Source organism: Artemia franciscana, chromosome 19 (assembly GCF_032884065.1).
Source record: "Artemia franciscana chromosome 19, ASM3288406v1, whole genome shotgun sequence".
Taxonomy (NCBI): Eukaryota; Metazoa; Arthropoda; class Branchiopoda; order Anostraca; family Artemiidae; genus Artemia; species Artemia franciscana.
In genome coordinates, this window is record NC_088881.1 from 17,324,065 (window position 1) to 17,350,745 (window position 26,681).

General features: G+C 35.0%; 1 protein-coding gene across 1 annotated transcript in view; it reads right to left on the minus strand.

Annotated features, from left to right (window-relative positions):
• Nucleotides 1-697: 697 nt before the first annotated feature.
• Nucleotides 698-26,681, minus strand: part of LOC136039357 (transcription factor p65-like) — a 79,370-nt gene continuing 53,386 nt past the window's right edge. The window contains exons 10-15 of the mRNA XM_065723017.1: nt 23,826-23,966; nt 21,012-21,229; nt 15,422-15,604; nt 12,042-12,246; nt 2,299-2,465; nt 698-1,004 (exon numbers count right to left, since the gene is read on the minus strand). Of these exons, the coding sequence (XP_065579089.1) occupies nt 891-1,004; nt 2,299-2,465; nt 12,042-12,246; nt 15,422-15,604; nt 21,012-21,229; nt 23,826-23,966 (1,028 nt within the window). The 3' untranslated portion in view covers nt 698-890. The remainder of the gene's footprint in view (nt 1,005-2,298; nt 2,466-12,041; nt 12,247-15,421; nt 15,605-21,011; nt 21,230-23,825; nt 23,967-26,681) is intronic.

Sequence of the window (26,681 nt, forward strand, 5' to 3'; positions counted from 1 at the left end):
ATTTTGCACATTTTAAATGACAGCATTGAGCATTAGGGTAAAGAAATTACAGCAAGTCTCTTTCAAGTATTGAAAGACAATGTAAGTGCGTCCAAGCAGGCACATAATATATATTTCTGTATAAATGCATATTTGTACAGTATAAGGCAATGTTAAAATACTCCAATAAGAAATTCTGAGCTTTTAAAAAAAAGTGGTGATTCCAATTTATGTATATATATATATATATATATATATATATATATATATATATATATATATATATATATATATATATATATATATATATATATATATATGTATATATATATATATATATATATATATATATATATATATATATATATATATATATATATATATATATATATATATATATATATATATATATATATACATATATATATATATATATACATCTCTCTAAAATAGATATTTTCTCTGACTTTTCAAAACTTTTAAGCTACACACTCCCATGTTGCAAATGCTCTTAAAGATGGGCTAGATTATGACAAAACAAAGAGGTAAAAATGCTGTGAAATATACTTCGCTTGAAACCAATAATATTTTTGGAAAACAACAAAAGCATGAATAGATAAACAAAAATAAAGTTCATTATACCTATTTATAGCTTTCAAGTCAAGATTAAACAATTTTCTCTTGTATTCCAAGTATCTTATAACCCAACTTCTCGCCCCTGAAAGTACAGTTAACATTTAGGAAACACAGATATACATAAGTGCAAAGATTAACTTAAATTTCCCAAGTGAAGAGACTTTCTTTAACATGCGAAATGGCTTATTTAGAAAATCTTAAAAGTATGTTAACATTTATAAAGCACAATTAACCTTCCATGATAAAACAGACGACAAACTTTATCATCAGTAGTTTCATGCAGCTACGCCAGGTCTACTGATCTCTTCTTTGATCTCTGCATTTGAAACAATGTCCAACGCTGACTGTCCACTATAATCTTCTAAATTGACATCCAAGCCTACCCCAAACTAGAATAAAAACTAGAATCATGTCATAATCCGTTAGCAAAAACGTACTTGCGTTACGAAAACTAAAGAGCACCGCAATAAATGGAGGAAAGTAAGGCAAATTTCAAGAGTTTTTTTAAACCTTGGTGGTTTACTGAATAAGTGATATCTTGGCAATTTCCTCTCTGGGTATTTCCTTTTTTCTTTTCTTTTTTTGGTTGGTTCTGGGGGAGGTAATGATGTAAATATAAAAATTCAATAATATTAATTTAAAATTTATTATCAGTTTATTATCAGTTTAAGAAATAATTGAGCTGTCTCATTAATCATTATTTTCACTCTATACAATTGTTTTTTTTTCACTATATCGTTTTTGTTCTTTATTTCTTAGTTGATAGCAAGTTAATATTAAGATATTAAGTTAATATGAAGTTTATCTTAGAAAGTCTTTGTAATTCTTTAAATATTGGAAATTTCATGGATGATATATCTGTTTATTTTAAATAAAACTATGAATTTAATTGGTATCTATCGGTAAGGTGTTACAAACCCAAATAAAAATATCCTTTTAATAAACTTCTTTTAAATAGCTAATTACATTTAAGAATAAAGTTGTTTTATTGTATTATAAGAAACTTGAAAAGTTTTTTATTTTGCCAATATGTAAATATATGTTTGAGTTAAAATAACCAAGTGATAGTTGCATCTCTTATTAAAATTTATAGTAAATAACACTATTCATAGCTTCGCTAGTCCGATTTGACAAGCATATTAATTTACATGAAGAACTATATTTATGTTTCATATCTTAATGCATTAATAAGAAAATATTGTTAAAAATTTAAGGATGTAGGATATTTTCTTTATATTTTCAACGTTTATACTAGGAATATTTATATTTAGTGTCCTTTTTTCGAGCTTACGACTGGTCGGATATTATTTTCCACACATAGTTCTTCTACTTAAAACTAAACGTGTACAAATTTCTGTGTCAAACGAAAAATGGAGCATATGGAACATATAGAGTAAATGATTTTGGAATTCAATTTATACAAGTCCAAATTTTTTTAATCAACGTATCCAGGTTCCACAGCTTGAGCTCTCAAGATCAATACCTCTAAATTAAGTCATAAACTTCGATTTTGTTTGTATGGAATTTATTGAAAATTTGACTCTAATTAAGAGAATATTTTGGCTCCAAACCAAGCATCAGTTTAATTCTTAATTCAGTTCATTATTTTTAACAATCATCCACTAAGTAAAGTCATAAAAATTTAATCCTCTGAATTTTACTTCTTCACACCTTGTAAATTACCTTAATCAAAGCCTTGATAATATTAAGGGATTCAATCGCAGCTGCAAGATGTAGCGGAGTTCTGCCCCGACAATAATCAGCTGCATTCGGACATGCTCCTTCTTTTAAAAGACTTTCAACATTCTTTATTGCCGATTCCTGTACGGCCAGATGAAGTGGAACGAATCCTAAAATAGCGTGAATTAATATATGAATTTAACAAAATCAGTAAATTGGGGAGACATGAATTGGTAAATTCATTGTTCATCTTCATGATAGGCTTTATACTATACATTTGGTTTGGTTGAACCATGGTCTACTCCTATGGTAAGTCTTTAACAGAATAGGTCAAAATGCTAAGAAACTATAAACAATGTCTGTAAGGTATGAAACAAAAGAAAATTCTTTTCCGATTCAAAATTCACAGTTTATTCTCCAATATATATAAGGGACTAGGATAATAAAAGATGAATTTCAAAATACCAAAAACGCGAATGACTTTTAAAATATGTTATAAAAGATACTGACCCAAAGTGATGACAAAAAGATGGGAGAGGGGGAAGAAAAAGTCCAATAATCAATACTTCTATTATTATTTCAATCGGACGTTCAAAATTTTCTAATGTCTAAAATTATGGCTAAGGGATTCTGATGACACAGGTATCTACCCCAGTCTCTGATCAATACTAGGAATTTTCTCACACAAATTGAAACTTATTTGGTTGTTTTATTCGCAAATTTTATAGTTTTTATAGTTAAGAGGCCATTGAAGTGATTTATTTTTGCACTGGTACTGTACTATACATATTGTACCTGTATCTTAATCATTGGATATTACAACTTCATTTAACGACAAATTGCGTCTCCTCGAGATAAGACTCTTGTGAGATAAAAAACATTTAGGTTTTTTATCATAAGCAAGGAAGAAAAAAATATGAACCGTTTGAAACAGATTAGATGCAATTGCCACTTAAACAATTTACAATTTTACATTTTTTTTCTTTTTTTAATCAACTTGTAACAATGAAAAGCGGGAAAAAGAGATACATGAGCGCTACCTATGCAAACTTGTAGTTTTCCTCGTTATTCAAGGTGTCTGACTGTAAACCTCCAATTGAAGGTTTCCAAAAGAAGTCATTTCAAAGGTACACTTTCTATTCCATTTTGATGTTACTTTTGAAAGGTCTTAGGCATAGCCGTTCCTAGGGTTGATCGTTTCCTGGGAAAAATTAATTATAGAGCTCTCAACTCAGGTATAGGCAAAAAATAAGCCAAATAAAAGTGCAAACTATGATCAAAGTGGACATCCCCCCAGTTTCAGTGTCCGGGGCAGCTGACACGTTTGTCCCCTCCCCTTTGAACTGCTCTTTTCTTAGTTTTTTTTTCCGAAACTTAAAACATTTTTTGTTGTAATTATGAATTGCGGTCCTGTTGTAGCAGAAGGAAAATTGCTATGTTTAAAATAGTGCTCCGTAAAAATATTGGTTACTAGGCAATTGCTTCAGAGATACATTTTTCAGATATTGGATGTGTCGTCCCCAATTTACTATTATATTAAAAAAATCTTAAACGTAAGTAAGAAGCAACATTAAAACCCAAAACGAACATAATTTATTCCGTACATGAAGGGGTTGCCCCCCTTCTTAATATCTTGGTCTTTGCGTTTGAAGGGTGAACACAAACTGCAACAATTGAATTATTTTTCAAGTATGAGGATAAACTAATACGCAACTGTTCTGTGTGAGAGTTTGAGCCAGACATTTCGATTATTTAACGAGTTGTTGCGCTGTTTGTTCTAGGGCATTTTCTATTTGAATATATGAATAAAGAGGCCCATGCCAGTAAGTCCCTTTGAATTTTTTTTTTTTTTTTTTTTTTTTTTTATTTATTTTTTTTTTTTTTTAATGAAGAAGTGAAACTACTTTATGCTTAGATTTGTCCATCAAATAGTTCGTGGTAACGAACTAAAAGCAAGCAGCAACCCGGATCAATAGTGAATGAAACTCAAAAAAAAAAAATTTGGTACCATTAGAAACATCAAAAGAATCGAACTTTTATGATGATTTTAAATATTTAATTTTCATCAAGTTTAGTCCTATCAATCAAAAGTCACGAGTCTGAGCAAATTTGCCTTATTTTCGAAAAAAGGAGGAAACACCCCCTAAAAGTCACAGAATCTTAATGAAAATATCACCATCAGATTCAGCGTATCAGAGAAAACTACTATAGAGATTTAAATGTGGAATTCTGTATTTTTTGCCAGAAGACAGATCACGGATGCGTGTTTTTTTTTCTTCCCAGGGGATGATCGTATCGACCTAGTCGTCCTAGAATTTTGTTAGAGGGCTCATTCGAAAGGAAATTGAAAGTTCTAGTGCCCTTTTTAAGTAACCAAAAAAATGGAGGGCAACTAGGCCCTCTCCCACGCTCATTTTCAACTATATACATAGAAACAACTATGTCTCTCAGCACGACTTCATCCCCCATAGTCCCTTGGGGAAGGGCTGCAAGTTATGAACCTTGCCCATTGCTTACATATAGTATTTGTTATTGGTAAGTACACAGATGTTTTCAGGGGGATTTCTTATGGTAGGGGTGGGGGGATTGGGTTACGTGGTAGGATATTTCCATGGAGGAATTTTTCATGGGGGACTATAATTTCTATGAAGGCAGTGCTGGATATCCCAGTTTTTATTTAAAAAAGATCAGAAATTAAATTTTAAAACATAAGTTTTTTTAACTGAAAGTAAGGAGTAACATTAAAACTTCAAACAAAAGGAATTATTATGTATATGAGGAGATTCGTCCCCTTGTCAATATCTCGTTGTTTAAGCTAAAGTATTTTTAGTAATTTTAAAAAGGCTATTTATACTAATTAAACGGCCTTCTGATTCAGGGGCCCTTCTTAAAGGATCAGAACAAAATTTGAACTTTAGCGTAAAGAGCGAGGTATTGACGAGAGGGTGAACCCCCTCATATTACTAAGTCTGGGCAAATTCGAACAATTTGGAAACAGGGTTTTATTACCCCTTTGAAAAAGAAAAATGGAAAGCCTGGCTTTGATGGTGTTCGTCCTATTACGCTTACTCCTATTTTTTCAAAATTGTATGAAGGATTCCTTGCAGATTTGCTAAAGGAAAAAATCCTACCCCTTACTGACCTGAAACAATTTGGAAACCTAAAATCAACTTCTACTTCCCACTACCTCGTTTCTCTTATTGACCACATCGGGAAAATCCTCGAAAAACCTAATTCCTGGCTAAACTTAATTTCTATTGACCTTCAGAAAGCCTTTGACCTTGTTAACCACAATATTTTAATTGAGAAACTAGAAAGCGAGTTCAATATCGATCCCTTACTGGTAAAATTGGTTGCCTCATTTTTAACAAATAGATCACAGGTGGTTAAATACCAGAACCATTACTCAAATCCTCTCCCTATCTACAATGGCATACCCCAAGGAACTCTCCTAGGCCCCCTCCTTTTTTCAGTCATGGTTAACAGCCTTGCGAAGGAAGTTCCTGACCGTTGGAAATTTGTTGATAACCTAACGATTGTTGAAAGTTGCTTCAGAAATTTAATAAGTGACCCTATGAGTATTCTCAATGAAATTGAAAGTGAGGCTTTGGACCTAGATATGACCGTAAACCCCTCTAAGTCCATGATAATGCCGATTTGTTTCCTCAAATCCTCGCCCTGTTTTCTTAATCCTATCCCTCCTGAAATTTATGCATCCTCGGTTAAATTACTTGGAGTCACAATTTCGTCAAATTTAAAGTGGGATATCCACGTTAAAGATATCATCCATAAAGCTAATGCGTCTATCGCCCTCCTTAAGCTCCTAAATAAATATAGCGTCCCCCCTTCTCACTCCTTAAGGTTGTACACGTCGTTTGTCCGTCCGCATCTTGAATATGCTTGTCCAGTTTGGCACCCTGGCATCTCCCGTGAAGAATCAGACAAAATTGAGTCAATACAAAAAAGAGCCTTGCGAATAATTTTCAAAGAAGGCAAGGTGCCTTACTCTCTGCTCCTAAAAAAAGCTAGTTTGGAAACCCTTGAGCGAAGGAGGTCGTCGTTGTGCCTCCGTTTTTCAAAAAATGCAATAACGAACCCTCGGACGGCAAGTATTTTCTCCAAACGTCACTCACCATCCAGATTACGACAGCCTCGAGCTGTTTCTGAGCCCATCCCAGTTTTGTCCCCCATTCGTTGCGTTACCTCCAGATATAAAAAAACCTTTGTCCCCTTCATCACAGAAAAAATAAATAAAATAGCCAACTAGTTTCGCCTCCCCCCGTTTTTTTTTCTCTTTCATGTGAGGTGCTTTAGGTCGTTGTTCGTTTGATTCGTTTGTTCCCACCGATTGTTTATATGTTCTCTTTTAAACCTTTTCAACGCTAATTTTATCTCACTCTTTATATTTTGTTTTACGACTTACCTTTTCATCTTTCTGACATATTGCCCTTTAATTTTTTCTTTTTTTGACAAATGAATGGCTTTGCCTTTCTGATTTAGTTGTTTTTGACATTGTTTAACCAGTTTTTTAGTTGTTGTGCTATTTTTATGATGTGTTTTTATTTTTATGGTTTTATGACTCTGGAATGCGAATTCCGGAATGCTGTCCCTCGGGGCTTGTGATAGTTATTTTTTGAAATTAAATATCTTATCTTATCTAAGAACATTAATCCCTCACATAGTTGAAATTTTAAATTAATACCCCCCCCCTTTTTTTTTCTCACTCCACTCTTATCTTATAGTTTGAGTGTTTATTTTGCAATTGCAAACTTTGTAATTCTTGCTAGCTACATTTTTGTTTAAATTTGTTTTCCCTGTTTTAACTTTACGAGTTTTTATCGTTTGACTTTTTATTGATTGCAATTTATGATGTTGTACTGACGCTGAAGTGCGAATTCGGCCCTTATGGGCTTGTGATAGTCGATTTGTTGAAATAAATATTATCTTATCTTATCTTATTATGTATATGAGGAAGTTCGTCCCCTCGTTAATACTTCGCTTTTTATGCTAAAGTTTGAATTTTGTAAAATTATGGTCGATATAAGCAATAATTTGTTTGTGTTATTTTCCTGCCAATCTTAGCATTTAATTTTACCTTAAGCAGCTTGTTAACTATGATTTTTATTAAACAGTTTGTGGTAACGAACATGTAAATATGGAGCGACCGGCTTAACAGTAACCGAAATTGTAAGAAACGAATTTTGATACCAATAGACAATGAAAAGAATCGAATTTTTATGCTGATTTTAAATATAAAAGTTTCATCAAGTTTAGCCATACCCATCAAAAGTTACGAGCCTGAGAAAATTTGTCTTATTTTTGAAAAAGGTGTAAAACCCCCTAAAATTCATAGAATCTTAATGAAAATCACACCATCAAATTGAGCATATGAGAGAAACCTACTCTAAAGGTGTCACGCTCCTATCTGCGCAAATATGGAATTGTGTACAATTTGTCTGAAGAAAGATCACGAATGCGTGTTTATTTGTTGTTTTTTTTTCCAGGGACGATCGTATCGACGCAGTGGTTTAGAATTTCACAAGAGGGCTCATTAGAACGAAAAAAGTCACCGAAAAAATTGGAGGCAACTAGGCCCCCTCCCGCGATCTTTTTTTCCCAAAGTCTCCGGATAAAAATTTTGAGATAGCATTCTTTTCAGCATAGTCTAGATATCTAATAACTATGTCTTTGAGGACGACTTAATCCCCACAGTCCCAAGGGGAAGGGCTGCAAGTTATGAACTTCGCCCATTTTTTACATATAGTGTTTGTTATTGGTAAGTATACGGATGTTTTCAGGGGGGATTTTTCTAGTGGGAAGGGGGGCGGGGGGATTGAGTTACGTGGGAGTATATTTTTATGGAGGACTTTTTCAAGGGAGAGGATAATTTCTATGAAGGGGGCACTGGATATCCCAGCATTATTTAAAAAACGATCAGAAATTAATTTTTTTTTTTTTTAAACTGAAAGTAAGGAGTAACATTAAAACTTAAAACGAACAGAAATTATTACGTATATGATGGGGTTCGCCCCTTCGTCAATACCTCGCTGTTTACGCTAAAGTATTTTTAGTAATTTCAAAAGAGCCATTTATTCTCCTTAAACGACCTTCGTTATTCAGGGGTCATTCTTAAAGAACTAGAGCAAAACAATTGACGAGGGGGCAAATCTCCTCATATTATGTATATGAGGAAATTCTCCCCTCGTCAATACCTCGCTCTTTACGCTAAAGCTCGAATTTTGTAAAATAATGGTCGATATAAGCAATAATGTATTTGTGTTATTTTCTGGCCAGTCTTAGCATTTATTCTTAGCTTAAGCATCTTCATGAGATTTGCTCAACTTGTGTTTCTCATTTTCATAAAAATAGTTTTGGCCTTTTTGGCCGTTTTGTTACTATGCCTTACAAAATTAGTTCCGCAAATATCGCTAATTTAAGTTACGTGGGATAATCTTTCCATGGAGAAATTTTTCGTTGGGGAAGGGAAACTTTATTTCCCGATATTGTTTAAAAAACGATCAGCAGTTAAATAAAAAACAAGTTTTTTCAACTCAAAGTAAGAAGCAACATTAAAAGGAAGGAGACAAAACTTAAAAGGAAGAGAAAATATTACGTATATGAGATGGTTGCCTCACCTCAGTAGCTCACTCTTTCGCTAAAGTATCAATTTTAAATTTTAAAAGAGGCTATTATTCTAACTAAATAGCCTTTTTGATTCAGGGGACATTCTTAAACAACTGAAATAAAAATCAAACTTAGATTTTTAAAAGGTTATTATTAGTTTAAGAAAAGTAAAATTAATAGGCAAGTTTCGTTTTAATTATTCATGTAGGGTGAGCCAAATTCTAAACGTCAATTAATGCAAAATCGTTCAGAAATTAAATAAAAAAACAATTTTTTTTTTAACTGAACGTAAGGAGCGACATTAAAACTCAAAACAAACAGATATTATTCCGTATATGAAAGGGGATGTTCCCTTCTCCACGCCCCACTCTTTACGCTAAAATTTTTATTGTATTCAAAAGCAGAATTGTGACAAAGAGTAAAATTTTAGCGTAAAGAGCGGGGTGTTTAGGAGGAGGCAGCCCCTTTCATATACAGAATAATTTCTCTTCGTCTTAAGTTTTAATGTCGCTCCTTACTTTCAGTTGAAAAAACAAAAAATTTTTTTTTATTTATTCACAAACAAGCATTTTGAGTAGCAAATGGATGATTTAAAACAAATGATAGAAGATCTGCGAAAGGATAATTCAGCTTTAAAGGAAGAAAATGATAGTTTTAAAACAATTCTTAAGCTTGTTAAAGATCAATGCTTGAGCACACAAGTATACGCAAAACGAAGAAGTCTGTTTATGCACACAATTCCTAACAAGGATGACAAAAATATCGAAGAGTCAGTTAAAGATTATGTGTCAGGAATGTAAGTGCATAATTACAAGGATGTCCACTGTCTAGTTTACGTCTGTTTATCAAATTGGAAACAAGACCAAACGTCCCACCCTCTCAAGCTTGCGCCCAGCTGCTAACCCTATTTATTTATCTATTAATACATCAAACGGTAAGCAATAATGCTTGTCTATATTATTGGTTCTGTCTTGAACCTGAAGCACAAGAAAAGTATTTGACCTTGTTTTGGTAACCAAAGAGACTCTAGAAAAGTGTCAGCACTAGCTTTCCTTCGGACCGTACGAAACTTCGGAAGAAACTTTCGAGTTTGGCTTATGAGCTAAAGAATTCTAAAGTTGCCACCGTGAGACAGTCATTAACCAAAGTGATACAGCAGGGCATTAGGCTTTGGTTTAAAAAGAAAAAAAACTTCCTGGGTCAAGCTCAGCGAAGAATGATACGATCCCCCGGCTTTTCTCAATAAAATAATGACGGCTGTTTTTCCGACGCGTGATTGAGTTTACAGCTTCTTATTAGATAAAAGAATTGCCAGAATCGAGGCCCAACACTAATGCTAAGAAATATATTTTAGATGAGCATGAAACTGGAGAGAAGACTTTAATGGAACTATGGATAATCTGATAGATTTAGAGCTTAAAAAATAGGGAGAATATTTTGAAAAAAATTATTGATAGTTTGTTAGTAGAGATCATTGACTGTAGGATTCCAGAGCTTAATGGGGAGGGGGGGGTCATTCCGATTGTTCATCCTAGCGTTCAGGGACTGACCTCTTCGTTTGATCCTATTGATTTTATTATGTAGGGATTCACGTCCTGCAGCAATTGATCTATGTGAAACATTTTTGAGCGATGAGAATCAACTGCTTATGGATACTAATATACCTTTTTTATTAAAAAAGTATACTAATGGATACTTTTTTTTCTTTTTTTTTGAACCGAAAGACAGTTAAAAAGGGTGGACTCGGATTACATATTTTGCTTAAACTACCGGCTGTCCGAGGAGATGATTTCAGAGACAACGCTATAGCATTGCCTATAGTAAAGGCCACAAGGCTTCAATGTTTTATTACTATTTTTTTACCAGAGGCACTTTATATGAAAAGGGTGGTTGTATAAACATCGGGAGGAGGGTTAATTCGATGATAAATCGTTTCTAAGAGTGAAAAGTGATCGGAGGGCAACTACCCCACCAGGACTTCTTTTCCCCAAATGCATCCAATCAAAATTTTAGAGATAGCCATCTTGTTCAAATAGCTCAAAGATCAGATAAAAAAAATCAGGGGTCGACAAAACCCTCCAAAGCCTGGGACACGTGTTAAAAATTATACCCCTAAGCATTTATAAGGTTTTTATGGAAGGGGTGGTCAAATAAACCTCAGAGGGGGCTCTTTTAATCGGAGATTGAATGTTCCATTTCCCTTTTTAAAAGTCAAAGTGATCTGAGAGCAATTAGCCCCCCCGCCCTTATTTCTCCAAATACATCCGATCAAAATTTTGAAATAGCTATTTTGTTCAAAATGGTTTAAAGATCAGACAACAAAACAACGGGGCAAAAAAACCAGAACCCGAGGACATTTGTTGAAAGTTTTGCCCCGAGGGCATATAAAGTTCTTATGGAAGGGCTGAACGTGTAAACTTCAGAGGGGGCTCATTTGATAGAAAATTGAAATTTCTAGTGCCCTTTTAAGAGTGAAATGTGATCGGGAGACCTCCCATTCACCTCCTTTTTCCCATATGCATCTGATGAAAATTTTGAGACTGAATTTTGTTCAAAATAGTTCAAAGAAGAAGGGTGATGTGGAGATGGGTTGTCTTCCACTGAGCATTGGGTGAGTAGACTTTTCGTTAATTTTTTTTTTCGAGGCCTAGTTCAATAGGAATGATCAAAATATAGTGTCAAATTTGCTTTGTTTTCCGACTTAACGACCTCTGTGCCATTTGGGATTTTTTTTTTTTTTGAATTTAGCAATTTTATATTTTAAGGATAATAGAACTTGGACTTGATTGAAGCTTATGTACTTTTTTCGGATTGATGAAGGATCCCTCGTGTTATTGATAATTAAAGTAAAACAGTTCAATGCCGGAAATTCTTCTTACGAAAGTTTTTTTTTCTTTCAAAATATAGGACGAGAGGTATCATCTAGGTAAATGAGAAAGCATTACTAGTTGCTTCGGGAACAATTAAAATAATTTTACAAAAGTGTTATATATAATCTCATATTCTGAACTTTTGTCAACAACCACCTTAACACTGTGGCATTGACACCAGCTTAGCCATTAAAAAATTGTATTTTTTCTCTTCAAATTTGCGTAATTTTACTTTTATCTACTGTGACTTACCTTGATTATTCCTTCTTGTAAGTGCTTCCGTTTTGTCCTTCCCTTTTAACAATTCTTGCAACAAATTATTCATGGAGTCATTGGCAGCAGTGATGTGCAAAACATCATCACCATTATCATCCGATACATTCAAAGACGCTCCCAACTTAAGAAGGAGACGAACGGCCATTTTCTTATTTCGTCTTACGGCCAAATACAGAGGATTCTGAAATAGCCAAAATGAATTCCTTTCATTTCAAAATGCTGCAAGATTTTCTTTATGCTAGTTTAGAAACATTTCAATTGATCTAAGTATGCTGTTGGTGTTTTTAGTCTTAAATCTTCGGGCTCAAGATTTTAACCTGTTTAGACAATAATCCACTTATCAAAGTTATGTTATAACTACTACTACTACTACTACTACTACTAACAACTCCCTGTAGTGCCAAGCCACCTAAGGCCAACACAGCTACACATGTGCCTCCTCCATCATATCCTTTTTGAAGCTACTCTGTTTAAACACTCCCAGGAAAGTTCCAGTTTCCCTTAAATTCTTCCAAAGAATTCAAATAAACAAATAAATAGTACTACAAACTATTTGTTTTCCTTGGAGATCCTTGTAACAGTTCCAGTCTCCCTTAAATCCTTCCGAAGCATTCAAATAAACAAATAAATAGTACTAAAAACAAATTTTTGTTTGGATATCCTTGTAACACAAAACAAACTTTTGATTAGGACTTTCAATAAGCACGAAGAAAACAAAGATCATTCAAAAGAACACTGAGACCCAGGCTGCCCCACTTGTTAAAGTTGGTGCTAATGTTTTGGTGGAGGTTGAGGATTTTAAATGCATTGGATAATGCACAATATCTAGTGGTAGCCTTATTTGTAAAATTACTTCGCTGTATTGTTTGGGCTGGAAACACTTTTGGAAAGTTAGGGAGTCCATGGAGAAGCTATGCTTATTCCCTGAAAATTAAACTCGGCTCCATTAACAGCAACGTCCTCTCCGCTAAGCTGCGGGTGTGAAACCTGGGCTTTATCTAAGCAGCATGGAAAGCACATCAAGAGATTGGAAAATAATCCGGTCAAATGCGATCTTGAAATTCACTGAGGAGGCAATATCAACATCACCTTTATCGAAGAGGGACGAAACAGCCACCTGTGACTGAAAAAAGTAAGAACATTCAACGACATTAATGTGTGCATGTAAAGCAAATGCGTGATGGTGGCATTCTCCCTGATATTTGGTGTTAGATTTCTCCTGGAATAAAAATACATGAAGGGCAGAAAGCAGCACTTGGACGTTTGTTATGTCTTTTTAAAGAATAACATAAAAGAGTTGGTTTCAATGAGCTAAATCAAAGGTTTCATGAGTTTCATTCAGTTAAAGGCTTTCTTAATGTAATTTTTCTGCGGATTAAGCCTTTACTTCATTTCTGTCTTGTTCAACCCATCTATTCTATAACTCTACGAAGTTTCATGCATGTTTTACTTCGGCGGATGAATGAAAATTCTTGTTTAAAACAGTCTAAACAACTACTTAAACAACAGTTACTATTTTTAAAAATATTAGCGGATAACCACAAAGACACGCATTTTCATCTATTGAACTGCTAAGTTGCAAATAGGATAGTAAATATATGCAGCTGTCTGGTATAAACTATAAGTAGTATATTTGTTCATTTTCAATGTCTGTTTACCAATTAGTGTTACGAGTACGTACGTTTGTCGATTTTGCTTCCTTGTGTCGTGATTATCGAGCCATTAGTCTGGTATTTGTAGGTAGCAAATTACTGAGTAATATGATACTTTCTAGACTGAGACATGCTATAGACACAGTTTTAAGGGAAGAACAATGCGGTTTTAGAAAAGGTAGAGGATGTGTCGACCATGTTTTCACTCTTAGATTAATAATTGAGAAGTCCCTTCCTTGTCAAACACCTTTGGTCCTCAGTTTTATCGATTATGAGCAAGCTTTCAATTCTGTTGATAGAAGAGCGTTAACAAAGGTCTTATCGTTATTCGGTATACCAGAAAAATACATTAAGTTGATTTGTGCTATGTACAAGAATAATATTGCTGCGGTTAAGGTAGGAAATGAGGTTAGCAACTGGTTTTGTATTAAATCAGGAGTTAAGCAGGGTTGTGTTCTATCCCCCTTTATATGGATCATTTTCATGGACTTCGTCTTAAGGAGCACAGGAAAGGCCATTGGAGACCATGGAATCAAATGGGGAGGAAGAAGGGTCCTGGACTTAGATTATGCTGTTGATTTAAGCATATTAGATGAAAGTGTGAGCAAAATGAATGAATTTTTGGAGGTTTTGCGAGTTCAGGGTGCTAAAATAGACTTGAAAATTAATGTTAAGAAGACCAAGTCACTAAGGCTAGGAATAAGTGAAGATGAACAGGTGACATTAGGTAACGAAAAGATTGATCAGGTTGGGAGCTTCAGTTACCTTGGTAGTATTATTAGTAAAGATGATGGGAGCAGTGAAGATGTTAAAAGTAGAATAGCTAAGGCCCAGGGTGTTTTTTCACAGTTAAAAAAAGTTTGGAAGAATAGAAAGATAAGTCTACAAACCAAGATTAGAATATTGGAAGCTACAGTGATGACAGTGGTCAAATATGGCTCTGAAGCATGGGCGCTCCGAAAAGCGAATGAAGATTTTCTATATGGTTTCCAGAGAAATTGTCTACGGATTGTTCTGGGTACCCGGCTGACTGACCGTGTTTCAAACAGTAGGTTGTACGAAAAGTGTGGTTCAATCCCGCTTTCTAGGGTTATAATGAAAGAAAGGTTGAGATGGCTAGGCCACGTTCTACGGATGAAGGATGACAGATTACCGAAGATTTTCCTTTTTGGCCAACCGTCTAGGGCTACACGGAAAGCATATCGTCCTTGTCTGGGTTGGGAGGATGTCATAAATAAAGATTTAAGGGAAATGGGAACTTCCTGGGAGGGTGTGAAGAGGGAGGCTTTAAATAGATTAGGTTGGAGGAGGAGCGTGCGTAGCTGCGTTGGCCTCAGGCGGCTTGGTGCTGCAGTGAGTTATTAGTAGTAGTAGTAGTAGTAGTAGTTGTGTCTGTATGTTCAAGTCAAATTTCTGAGAATGTGAGGGGACACAGCAGACATTTCTGTTTAGTTCCGTTTTAAGATATTTATCTGATAAGTGACTGCGAAATAAAAGAAAAACACTTTTTTTCACTGTTTTATAATAATTTTTTGTGGTGGTTGAAAAACTTCTTTACGTTTGACAAAACAACTGTTGTATATGACGAAAAGGTTAACACTTGAAAAATATTAACACAATTTTATACAATTATACGGTTCAAGACAAAAAACAGAACAAGACTAAAAAGATAAGACCAAATAAATAAAAATATTGGATACTTACGAGTCCGTTACAGTTTTTATGGCCAAGTACTTGCTTCAAGTCATCTTTTTTTAAGTTCTTTATAACCTTACAAATTACATCGTCGTCACAGGTGCTAATAATGTAAAAAAAGAGAGACTCGATCCATGCTAGTTTTTCTTTTTTGTGTTCCAAAATCGTCAACAAGGAAAGGTTTCTTTTTGGCTAAAAAAAAAATAAAATTACAGTGAATGAAATAAATTTCAAAACACAGTTGTAAATTCAATTCGATAGCAAAAATTGTACTTTTTTTCATTTATAACTGCAAATACTGCAGAGAAGCACACAAACGTGGTAAAGACGACTTATTAAATATCCACAGAATGTTTTATGGATTAAATTCTTAATGTTAAGTGGATTAAGTTCTTCTGTCAAGTTCTCAGTGATTTCACTGAGCTTTGGTTAAGAAGCAATTAAAAAAGAAAAGTGTTTTTGCAAATTAACATAAAGAGGTCCTTTAAAACTTAAGCCAAACATATATTTCCTTAAATTTTATGGGGGCAGTAACCTTCTCAGGCTCCTACTCCTTAATAATTCAGGTAAATCAGAACCTCAGGAGATATAGTGAGAGACTTGAAAGGGTATCAGAGCCCAATTTTTTCATTTTAAGCTGTAAAGTTGCTCTTCAAAAACTTGTTGCAATTGTTTTTTTCTAATATTTTTATTTCTATATAGTATTCAGGCTTATTGCTAAATACGAAGGACCAAGACGCTGCTCCCCTCACATTTTTAATTTTTATACCGAAGCTTAACATTTTTGCAAGAATTCTTCGAAAGAAAAAGGGCGCTTATGCAGTTAAAAATAAAACAGAACTTTCCCCCAGCTCCCATAGTGCACGCTTATTCTAAATATTTTTGTTTCCAAATGATGGCAGGTAAGGTGTTAAATATTTTTCTGTATTCCTCAAAAGCACCTCCACGGAAATTGTAAAGACATTGGTCTGAAAATGCTCCTTTTAAGGCGGTAAGTACTCCCACCTTACATGAAAAATCCACTGATCTCTACCCGAATAGCTTGTGCCCAACTATGAAATACCCATTGCCCTAATGTTTTGGTAGATAAACTGTCGACAATTACAATTAATTTTTATTGACTGCCTCGGTCCAGATGTACATTATAATGACCTTTAAAACTGGGAATATTCTTGCATAGCATTTCCATAGTTCCAAGTCAACTGGCTTTCACAGAACTTTTTTCTGTAATACTTTGACCTTATTCGACAAAATTGTGGTTTTGTGGGGTTAAATATCCGATAATGGGTCTTTCTTGTAGCGTAATCTCTATTGTCACTTAAAAAAGGCAATTGAATCTGAATTTTTTGTTCCAATGAGCCATTTATTGAAACTCTAGGTTCACTAGATGGATATGTTCACTCCTGGAACAAAAATGCATTCGCTACCAATCCATTTGGATGTGTTTTGTGCTTTTGTTTATGTGCTTGTGTCTTGTAGAGACCAGTTTGAATATTGTATAAACATAAATGCAATATTAACAGTTATTTTGAAGTATTGCATGTTTGAAAACCGAATCATGGGGCTGGAGGAAGGAGCCCACTGATCTTTTTATTTGGGGGATCGGTATAGAGGGCTTGAAGTCTAAAACTATTAAGACAAAATTTTTAACTTTTCACGAGAGGTCCTTCAGATAAGTCCGAAGGGGGATTCACCCCCTACCATCCCTTCATCACAAAGAACTTATTTGAAATAAGTATTAAATATAAATGATAAGGGGATAGAAACTTCTTTCTTATTTCAAAACATTTATTCTGAATTAAACACTATATTCACATACTCAACTAAAGCAGGAAGGACGTGGGTATTCCCAAAGGCAGTTTTGTCAAACGAATCCCCTCTATAAACTTAGAAACCATATTTTTAAAATCATTTCCGCAATTTCTGACCCCTCCCCTTAAAAGAAATTTCAGCTTACATGTCTCTTACAGGAGCTATATGTTCGAAAAAGGTGGTAGTTCCCGTAAATATATGATAACTTTTAATATGATACAAAACAGATAAAATTAAATGAAACGGCAGTTCTTCGCATTTTTACGTAACAGCAGTTCTAAGCAAAGTGCGATGCAGGCAAAATATATTGTTGTTGTTTTTTCTAACCACTCCGTATAGAAGGAATTGTCGTAGAAACTTCGAAAGAGTCTAATTTGATTGAAAATTGAAAGTCCTAGGGTCCTTTTTAGAGTCAAAAGTGATAAGAGGGTAGCAAGGCTCCCCCACCACATCATTTCCCCAAACACATCTAATCCAAATTTTGAGACAGCCATTTTGATAAGGTTCGTTGAAAGGCCCAATAATTATATCTTCGGGGATGACAATCCCCTAACAGCCCTCACGGCATGGGCGGTAAGTTATACTAGCTGCCCATTATTAGCAGATAAGATTTTATATTACAGAGATGGTCATATAAACTTCGTAGGGGGTTCATTCGATTAGAAATCTGAATTTATAGTGCTCTTTTCACTAGTCAAGTGATCGGAGGGTAAATAGCCTCATCACGTCCTCATTCATATCGTGTTCTCCAAATACACCAGATAAAAATTTTGAGATAGACATTTTGTTCCAAAAATAGCCTAAACGTCATATATCATAAGACAAGGCCTTCGAGATTGACACAATTCCCCAAAACCTGGGGATAAGGGTAGTAATTAATGCTCCAAGGACACATGCTAAACAGGCTTGTTTAGAAGGGTGCTTGTATAAGCTTTAAAGGAGGCTCATTTGATTGGAAATTTAAATTTCTAGTTACTTTTTAAGAGTAAAAAGTGAACTCCCCCCCTCCCCCCACATCCTCGTTTCCCCAACATCATCTGATCAAAATCATGACTAATTTGTTCAAAATAGTCCAAAAAACAAATAGCAATGCCTCCAGGGTGGACACAACCCCACCCAAGGCTCAGGGGAAAGGTTTGTAAGTTAGAACCCCAGGCAAATAAAATTATTGTGAAACCGTTGGTCATAAGAATTTGAATTGAGATCATTTGATTGAAAATCGACAGCTCTAATTCCCATTTCATAGGCAGTGCATAACTCTACCTAAGTAAGGAGTGATGTTTGCACTATCTATTATTTTTTCTGGCCAAGGCACTTCGTATATAAGGAATTGATATATAAACTTCAAAATGAGCTCATACGATTGGAAATAGAAAGTTCTAGTGCCATTTTCATAGTTGAAAACGTTCATCAGGCAAGAAGCCCCCTCCCACAAACAATCTTTTTCCCCATATGTATCCGATCGAAATTTTGAAATGACCATTTTGTTGAAAGTAGTCCAAATATCATATAACAATGCCTCCGGGGTTGAAACAACTCCCCAGAGCCTCGGGGCAAGAATTACAAGTTAGGCCCCGGGGCATATAAGGTTGTTATGGATAGAGTGGTTGTGTAAACTTTGAAGGAGGATTATTTGATCGGAAATTCAAAGTTCTAGCTTCCTTTTGAAGAACCAAAAGTGACCCAAGGGCAGCTAACCACTCCCCCTCGCCCCCACAGCCCTATTTTCCAAAAACGCATCCTATAGAAATTTTAGACAGCCATGTTGTTCATTATAGTCCAAAGATCATTTAACAACGCTTCCGGGATTGACGCACCCCCCTCAGAGCCTGATTTGATAATTTTAATTTAAGCCCGGGGTCATATAAGCTTTTTATGGAAAGGATTGGTCGTGTAAATTTTCACACTAGCAGGGGGGCTCGATTTCAAACAAACTCTCACACTCACCCACTCTCTCTCATTTATGTTCACACTCACTAAATCGCTCACACTTGCTTATTCACTCAGTGGGTGAGCATTTATGTTTTTTATATAGGATGGTTATTTTGACAGCCTAGATACTTTATACCTTATTAGCTTTTACTTGCATTTGAATACAAGTAAATGTATAGTCCTTCCCCCTTTCCACCACTGAGAAAAGCTTTGCAGAAAGTTCTCCATAAGGTAATTTGCTCATAATGGAAAAATTCAGGGATATTGAATCTGTTTGATTGTTCATAAAAAGTGGACTTGTGGCTTTTCGAATACCCCAGGCCCCGCAGTCAATATACAGCAAAAATGGGAGGTATAGCTCTTTGTTTATTTGGTAAGCATGCCTTAGCCTTTAAAATGAAGACTTGGAGGCATAAAGTTGTCCTGTCCCCACTTCTTTCGAACTTTGTAGTTTTTTAAATAATCTGTTAAATTTTCCGTAGAGTACAAAGATCACTCCCGCCTTTAAGGGGTAGCAGTCTCATTTTTATTCTTGGTAATATCCGATTTTAGTTCGAATTTATCAATCATTTTAAGCTATTTTTATTTAGTTTTCCATATATGAAGAAACTGACCTACTTACTTGACATAATTCTCCTGCTAACTCGAAGCCAGTGTCGAGAGAGAAGTCACCTTCCTTCTCTATTAAACCCAGTCTCGAGTTACCGTAGGTACAACTTCAGGTCTTATTCTTGGCTTGCTTAGGAAATGATGTAGACTATCGGACAATCTCGAATTCTTGGTCGTTTCCGCCCAGCCTCCAAAGGGCTGGAATCATATACTATGTCACAAGGATGGGGTTGCCATACTATCTCTGTGTGCGTTGCACAGCTTGTAGGCAGAATGGAATTTAAGACAGGAGGCTGGTGTTGCTAATAAAGTCGTACCAGTGAAGCTCCTCTGTCTTTCACAGTCCTTTACTTCCAATTACATAAAGTTTCCTCAAAGTCAGGGTGATTGCTGGCCAAGTTTCTGTTCCATATAGTCCGGCAGATGAATTAATTATCTGCATCGTTGTAAGACGGCTGACAAGAGGGTTGTGCGAAATGTTGTTGAGTGTCCATAGGGCGGGAGTCTTCTAAGTAATTCTTGTGTTACCATCATAAGGTACTAAGAATGTTACAGTCAGACATAGCAATTCGTAACATGGCTAAGCCCGCTGTAACAAATCTGAAAGTATAAAGTTGACGCACAGTAGACTACAATAGAACCTAAATGAACTAAAGGTTACAACACGATGATATTAAAGGATTATAGTCACAATTAATGGTATACAAAATCATTACACTGGACCACCGATGTATCAACTTCTTAATTGGGTAAGATGGGCCATTTTCACCTTTTAAGTGTAACTTATATTACCGACCAATGAGAGTGAAACACTAAAGGATATGTTTTCTTCAAATTAGAAAACATGTAAACTTAGAAAAGAAGTTTTTCATTCCTCACTCTGAATTTTACAAAAGATACAGAGAAATGGTACTAATAAAAATTCTTAGTAAAACAAAAATTAGCGTCAATATATGTCTGTTTAACATGCTTCTTATTGGCAGGAATAACTTTAGTGGAGCTCATGGGTTAGTCCTACACTAAAATAAAATCATATGCTTCACCCTACCCAAGAAAGGACCAATATTTTGCATTTCGTTGGTTGATTAAATATACCACGAACTTAATTTTGCATTAAGGTGAATTCTAAATGTGTTAATTCAAAAACCTTCCTTGGGAGAAAGCGGTGAATATAGTGGTCACCGGCTACATCAACAAAATCTATTACGATTTGGCTCAAGTTCAAGAACATTATTTTCGTACATACCTTGGCCTCTTCATTATCGTCATATGCTGAATCTGTAAGGCTCAGGCTTCCAATTGATTCAGCTAGGTATTTTGGGTTATCACAAGCACTGTCAATGCTGTCAGAAGCCAAATTGCTAAATGACAATGACGGTGGTCCTCCCCGTTTCACTGGATCTTCAAGGAGAAAATCAAAACTCTCTCCAAACTGTATAAATGACTGCGTTTTCTGTCGGTTTTCTAAAAAACACGAAATGTTTTAGAAATGATATAAAACACTTTTGGATTTCTTATTCTCTTCTTCAAATCTCCTTTGTTATTTGTTAAAAGGATAGGTGATTATTTTTACACCAAAAATTCTTATCTGAATCATTTATGACTATTAACAATTTAATCATAAGTTTCATTTATCTGTATTTTGAAGTGAGCTCACCAAATACGTCACATACGTTATTTTCCAAAATTAAACAAGTAAAGATTAAGGAACACAAATTTTTCTCGGTTGAAATGAAAATGAACACTGTACAGTATATACATATTTTTAAACTATTCATGAAAAAAGGTTACAGGTATATAGCTGGATGTTTCAAAAACGGTATGATTTCAGCTGAATTAAAGGGTCAGTTGGTGCTATATTTTTACTCACCATGCATGTTTAAGTTGCACTTCAACCATGAAAAAACTAATAGGTCTAAAATTTGTTCGTGGGGGGGGGGGCGATTGTTGAACTAACGATTCAAGTAACAATGTGTGTAAAATTTGAAATATAACCAGTGATTCGAAACTTATTTTTCAACATTTTCATTTTTTCTTGTAACTTCAATTTGCACTTCAACTGTGTAAAAAGCATTGTGTAACATTCAAGAAAAAACAAATAAGTTAAAATGTTTAAAATAACATGACTGAAGCAGCATTTTGTGTTAACGTTGAAATATTATAATGGTTGAAAACTATTTTTCCTTTTTTTAAACCCGTAAGGAGTGACCCTCCTTGCGGGTCGTAAGGAGCGACCCGACTCAATAGTAACCGAAACTCTAAAAAAATGGAATTTCGATGCCAATAGTTAGATCAAAAGAATTACATTTTAATGCTGATTTTAATTTAATTTCGTATTTTTTGCCACAAGACAGATCACGGATACGTGTTTATTTGTTTTTTTTTTTGTTGCTTTTTTCCCCAGGGGTGATCATATCGACCCATTGGTCCTGGAATGTCGCGAGAGGGCTCATTCTAATGGACATTAAAAGTTCTAGAGCCCTTTTTAAGTGAACAAAAAAACTGGGGGGTACCTAGGCCCCCTCCCGCGCTCAGTTTTTTCCAAAGTCACCGGATCAAAATTATGAGACAGCCATTTTATTCAGTATAGTCAAAAACCTTAAAAACTATGCCTTTTGGAACGACTTATTCCCCCACAGTCCCCGGGGGAGGGGCTGAAGTTACAAACTGTGACCAGTGTTTACACATAGTAATGGTTATTGGGAAGTGTACAGACACTTTTGGGGAGATTTTTCTGGTTGGGCGAGAGGTTGAGGGGAGGGAAGGGGGTTATGCGGGGGGAAATTTCCATGGAGGAATTTGTTATGGGGGAAGAGAATTTCTGTGAAGGGGGAGCAGGATTTTTATAGAATTTTTTTAAGGAAAGAGCAGCATTAAAACTTAAAACGAACAGAAATTATTACACATGTGAGGGGTTCACCTCCTCCTAATACCTTGCTCTTTAAGCTAAAGTATTTTTATTAATTTCAACTATTTATTCTACGGCCTTTGTGATTCAGGGGTCATTCTTAAGGAATTGGGACAAAATTTAAGCTTAGCGTAAAGAGCGAGGTATTGACGAGGGGACGAACCCCCTCATATACGTAATAAAAACATACGAATTTAGAAGTTCGTTACGTAAGTTAATTCGTAAGTTACGTATATTTTTACTAATAAAAACGTTCGTAAAATTAAAAGTTCTAGTTGCCTTTTAAGTAACCGAAAAATTGGAGGGTAACTAGGCTTACTCCCCCGCTCCTTTTTTTCCTCAAAATCGTCCGATCAAAATTATGAGAAAGCCATTTAGCCAAAAAAATAAATTAATATGCAAATTTTGTTTTTATTATTGATGTGTTGAGAGCCAAAATCAAAATATGCTTTAATTAAAAAACGTTCAGAAATTAAATAAGAAAAACAAGTTTTTGAACTAAAAGTAAGTAGTGACATTAAAACTTAAAACGAACAGAAATTACTCCGTATATGAAAAGATCTGTTCCCTACTCAACGCAACGCTCTTTCCGCTAAAGTTTTTTACTGTTTTAAAAAGTAGAGTTGAGAGAAAGAGTCAAACCTTAGCGTAAAGAGCATTGCGTTGGTTAGGGAACGACTCCTTTCATATACGGAGTAATTTCTGTTCATTTTAAGTTTTAATGTCGCTCCTTACTTTTAGTCATAAAAACTTTAATATTGGAACATTATAATGGTTCGATACTGTTTTTTACAACATCCCGTGTTTTCTTTTTTTCTTAACCTTCAAGATATTTACAAATAAAGCATTTTATCACCGACAGAGCCAAATTTAAACAGCTAAGTTTATTCGTCAAGAGAAGATGACATCAATTAAACTCTTGAATTGAAGAAGACCTTTTGTAACCGTTTTGTTGAAACGTTTGTAACGGTTTTGAAGAAAACCGTTTGTAGCTGGCTGGTTTATCCGTAGAAATGGGTTTCTTGAAAATAAATATTGACATTTAGAAGGCTTTATGCACGTTAAAGATTTTACATAGTTATTTGAAAGGATTAGGAAATGGAGCTAACTCTAAAGACTAGGCATAGGATATAATGAGCTTGCACTTTTTACCTGGATACGGGGTTGCTAAATCAAAGAAATCAGGAAGTTGTTCGGAGTCATTGAAGTATTCTTCCAGCATTACAGGAAGTTTAGCTATAGGCTCATCTGGGAAAGTTCTTACGAGGGGCACAATGTGGGGACTGCTTGTAACTGAAAAGAAACGGTTCATTCTAATGTAATTTGTTTAATCAAAATTAGAAAAAAAAAACAACAATGACTTTAAAAATAATTCAACAGATTTACATTAAATATACCTAAGGTTAAATAAGAGAAAGCTACACGAAAATTCCGGCCGATCAAATTATCTATGTACAAAAGGAAGGAGAAATTTAAGTGGTATGGACGTGTATAACAGATAAATGAAGCTAAGCTATCAAAGGGCGCAAATAATCAAGCACCAAAATGAAGAAATGAATTTGCTAAACAAGGCTGAAAACAAATTTAGAATGCATAATTTTTCTCGTAAAGAGTGCAATGCGGAAAACCGAATGAGGGAATTCAATTCCCGTTTAAGGATGATTTATTTATTTCAATGGCAAAAGTAATGAAAACTAAAAGAGAAAAAAAAGGATATGACACAAATCTGCAAATTAAAATTTTGGTCTTTGATGGTGGACCGTAGAGTCGATTCGCATTTTATAATGATTAAATATAAAAAATAAGTTTTTTTAACTGAAATTTAGGAGTAACATCAAAATATGAAACGAACAGGAATTATAACTTACTTGAGGGGGGGACCTTCTCCTCAATACCTCGCTATGTACGCTAACGCTGTTTTGGGAGCATTTAAAGAAAACTTATTATTCTAATTGTGTTTCAGGAGTTCTTCTTAAAGAATTGGGACAAAAAGTCAAACTTCAATGTAAAGTGGAAGGTATTGAGGAGAGGGCAGCACCCCTCATATAAATAGTAATTTATATTCGTTTTAAGTTTTGATATTGCTCATTACTTTCAGTTGAAAAAAAACTTCTTTTCTCTATTTAATTTCTGATTGTTTTTAAATAATACCGGGAAATAGGGCTTACCCTCTATGAAAAATTATTTCTCCCCACGGGCAATCCCTCCATAGAAAGTTATTCCCTTTAATATATCTCTCCCCTCCCCCCGCCAAGAAAATTCCACTGAGACAATTCCATTCTAGCTGAAAATTCCTCTCCCCCCTTTCAAAACAAATTCTTTCGGACGGCTCCAGAAAAATTTTTCTTAGAGCACTTTGTTTTGTAAAGAACGTTTTAAAATCATTGCAGAAATCCCCTCCTCCGTGAAAAAGTTTTCCTGCAAATATTCCGCCCCCTATTAGAAAGTTGGTCCCGTAGAAAATTACATCTGGAGAAATTATCCCGTTGAAAAATTCCCCATGGCGAACTTTTACCGTGAAAAATTCTCCCTTCTACGGGAAGATAGATACCCTAGACATTTTCAACTCGTAAGACTTCCCCCCTAGACAATTCGTCTTAACGTCTAAACATGTAAAATTGAGTCGGCAAAGAGAAAGTAAGACTAATAAAAAGAAATTCGTATAAGAATTCTGGCTAATTCCCGCTGTGTAAAATTTCCCCTGGAAAGTTCACTTCCGGAAAATTCTCCCTCCCCCATGGGTAATTTGTCCTGTGGAAAATCTCCCCAGCAGAAAATTCACCACCCCCTTCGCACCCAAAAATGTAGGCATACTTCCCAAAAACAAATATATACGTAACATAATAATACGCAAAACAATAACAACTATACGTAAACATTGGGCAAATTATATAACTTAAAGATCTTTCCCCAGGGGCTATGAGGGGTCATATTATCTCTAAAGGCATAGTTATATGCTGAACAAATAGCTATATCAAAAATTTGATTGGACGACTTTGAGGGAAAACGGGGGTGGGAGAGAAACTATTTGCCCTCCAATCTTTTCTGTCACTTAAAAAGGGCAATGTAACTTTTAATTTCCGTTCAAGTAAGCCCTTTCCCCATATCTTAAGACTATTGGTATGGTGTGACTACCCCTGGGTGAAAAAGCACAAATAAACACGAATCCTTGATCTTTCTTATAGCAAAGATACAGAATTTCACATTTTTGCAGATGGGAGCTTGAAACTTCCAAAATATGGTTGTCGGATACGCTTAATCTGACGATGCGATTTCTCTTAATATCCCTTGACACTTAGGGGGTGTATACTCCCTTTTTGGAAAATCAAGAAAACTTTCTTAGGCGTGTAGCTTTTGATGGTCAATACTAAAATTAACGAATATTGTATATTTGAAATCAGAATAGCAAGCAAAACTTTTTGATATATCTATTGATACCAAAATTCTGTTTTTTAGAGTTTCGGTTACTATTGAGCTATGTCGCTCCTTACTTACAGCTCGTCACCAAAAACTATCCAATTTGTTTTCTGTGACTGAAAAATGGAAGAAAATTAGAAGAAAAAAAATATTTCACACAGTTTGCATCTGTTAACTCAGCAATTTGGGAGGAGAAAAGAGCTTAAGGTAAAGGAGGCGGTCACCGTCCTCTAGGAGAAAAAATATAGATAATCAAAGACAAAATCGTAAGGAGTAAAACGGGTTTTGTAAAATTCTGTGAATACTGATTTTCGGGTTGGAGTAGGGGAATGCCCTGGAAGGAGTTTGGGATCTGTCTTCTCAACTTTCTGGGGTATTTGGTCTGGACTGATGAGGAAAAAAACCTTTCGAGAGAAGTCTCTTTAGGATGTTAAAGATGCTAGCCAGTTCCCTCATCCCAAAATTATTATGTCAGTTTTGAGTATCCAGCCAAGGACCAGCCTTTGCAAACTCTGGTCACTGGGGGATACTCTCTCCCATTACCAGTCCCTACCTATTTCCCCAAATCCTTACACTGTATATCCATTCCTA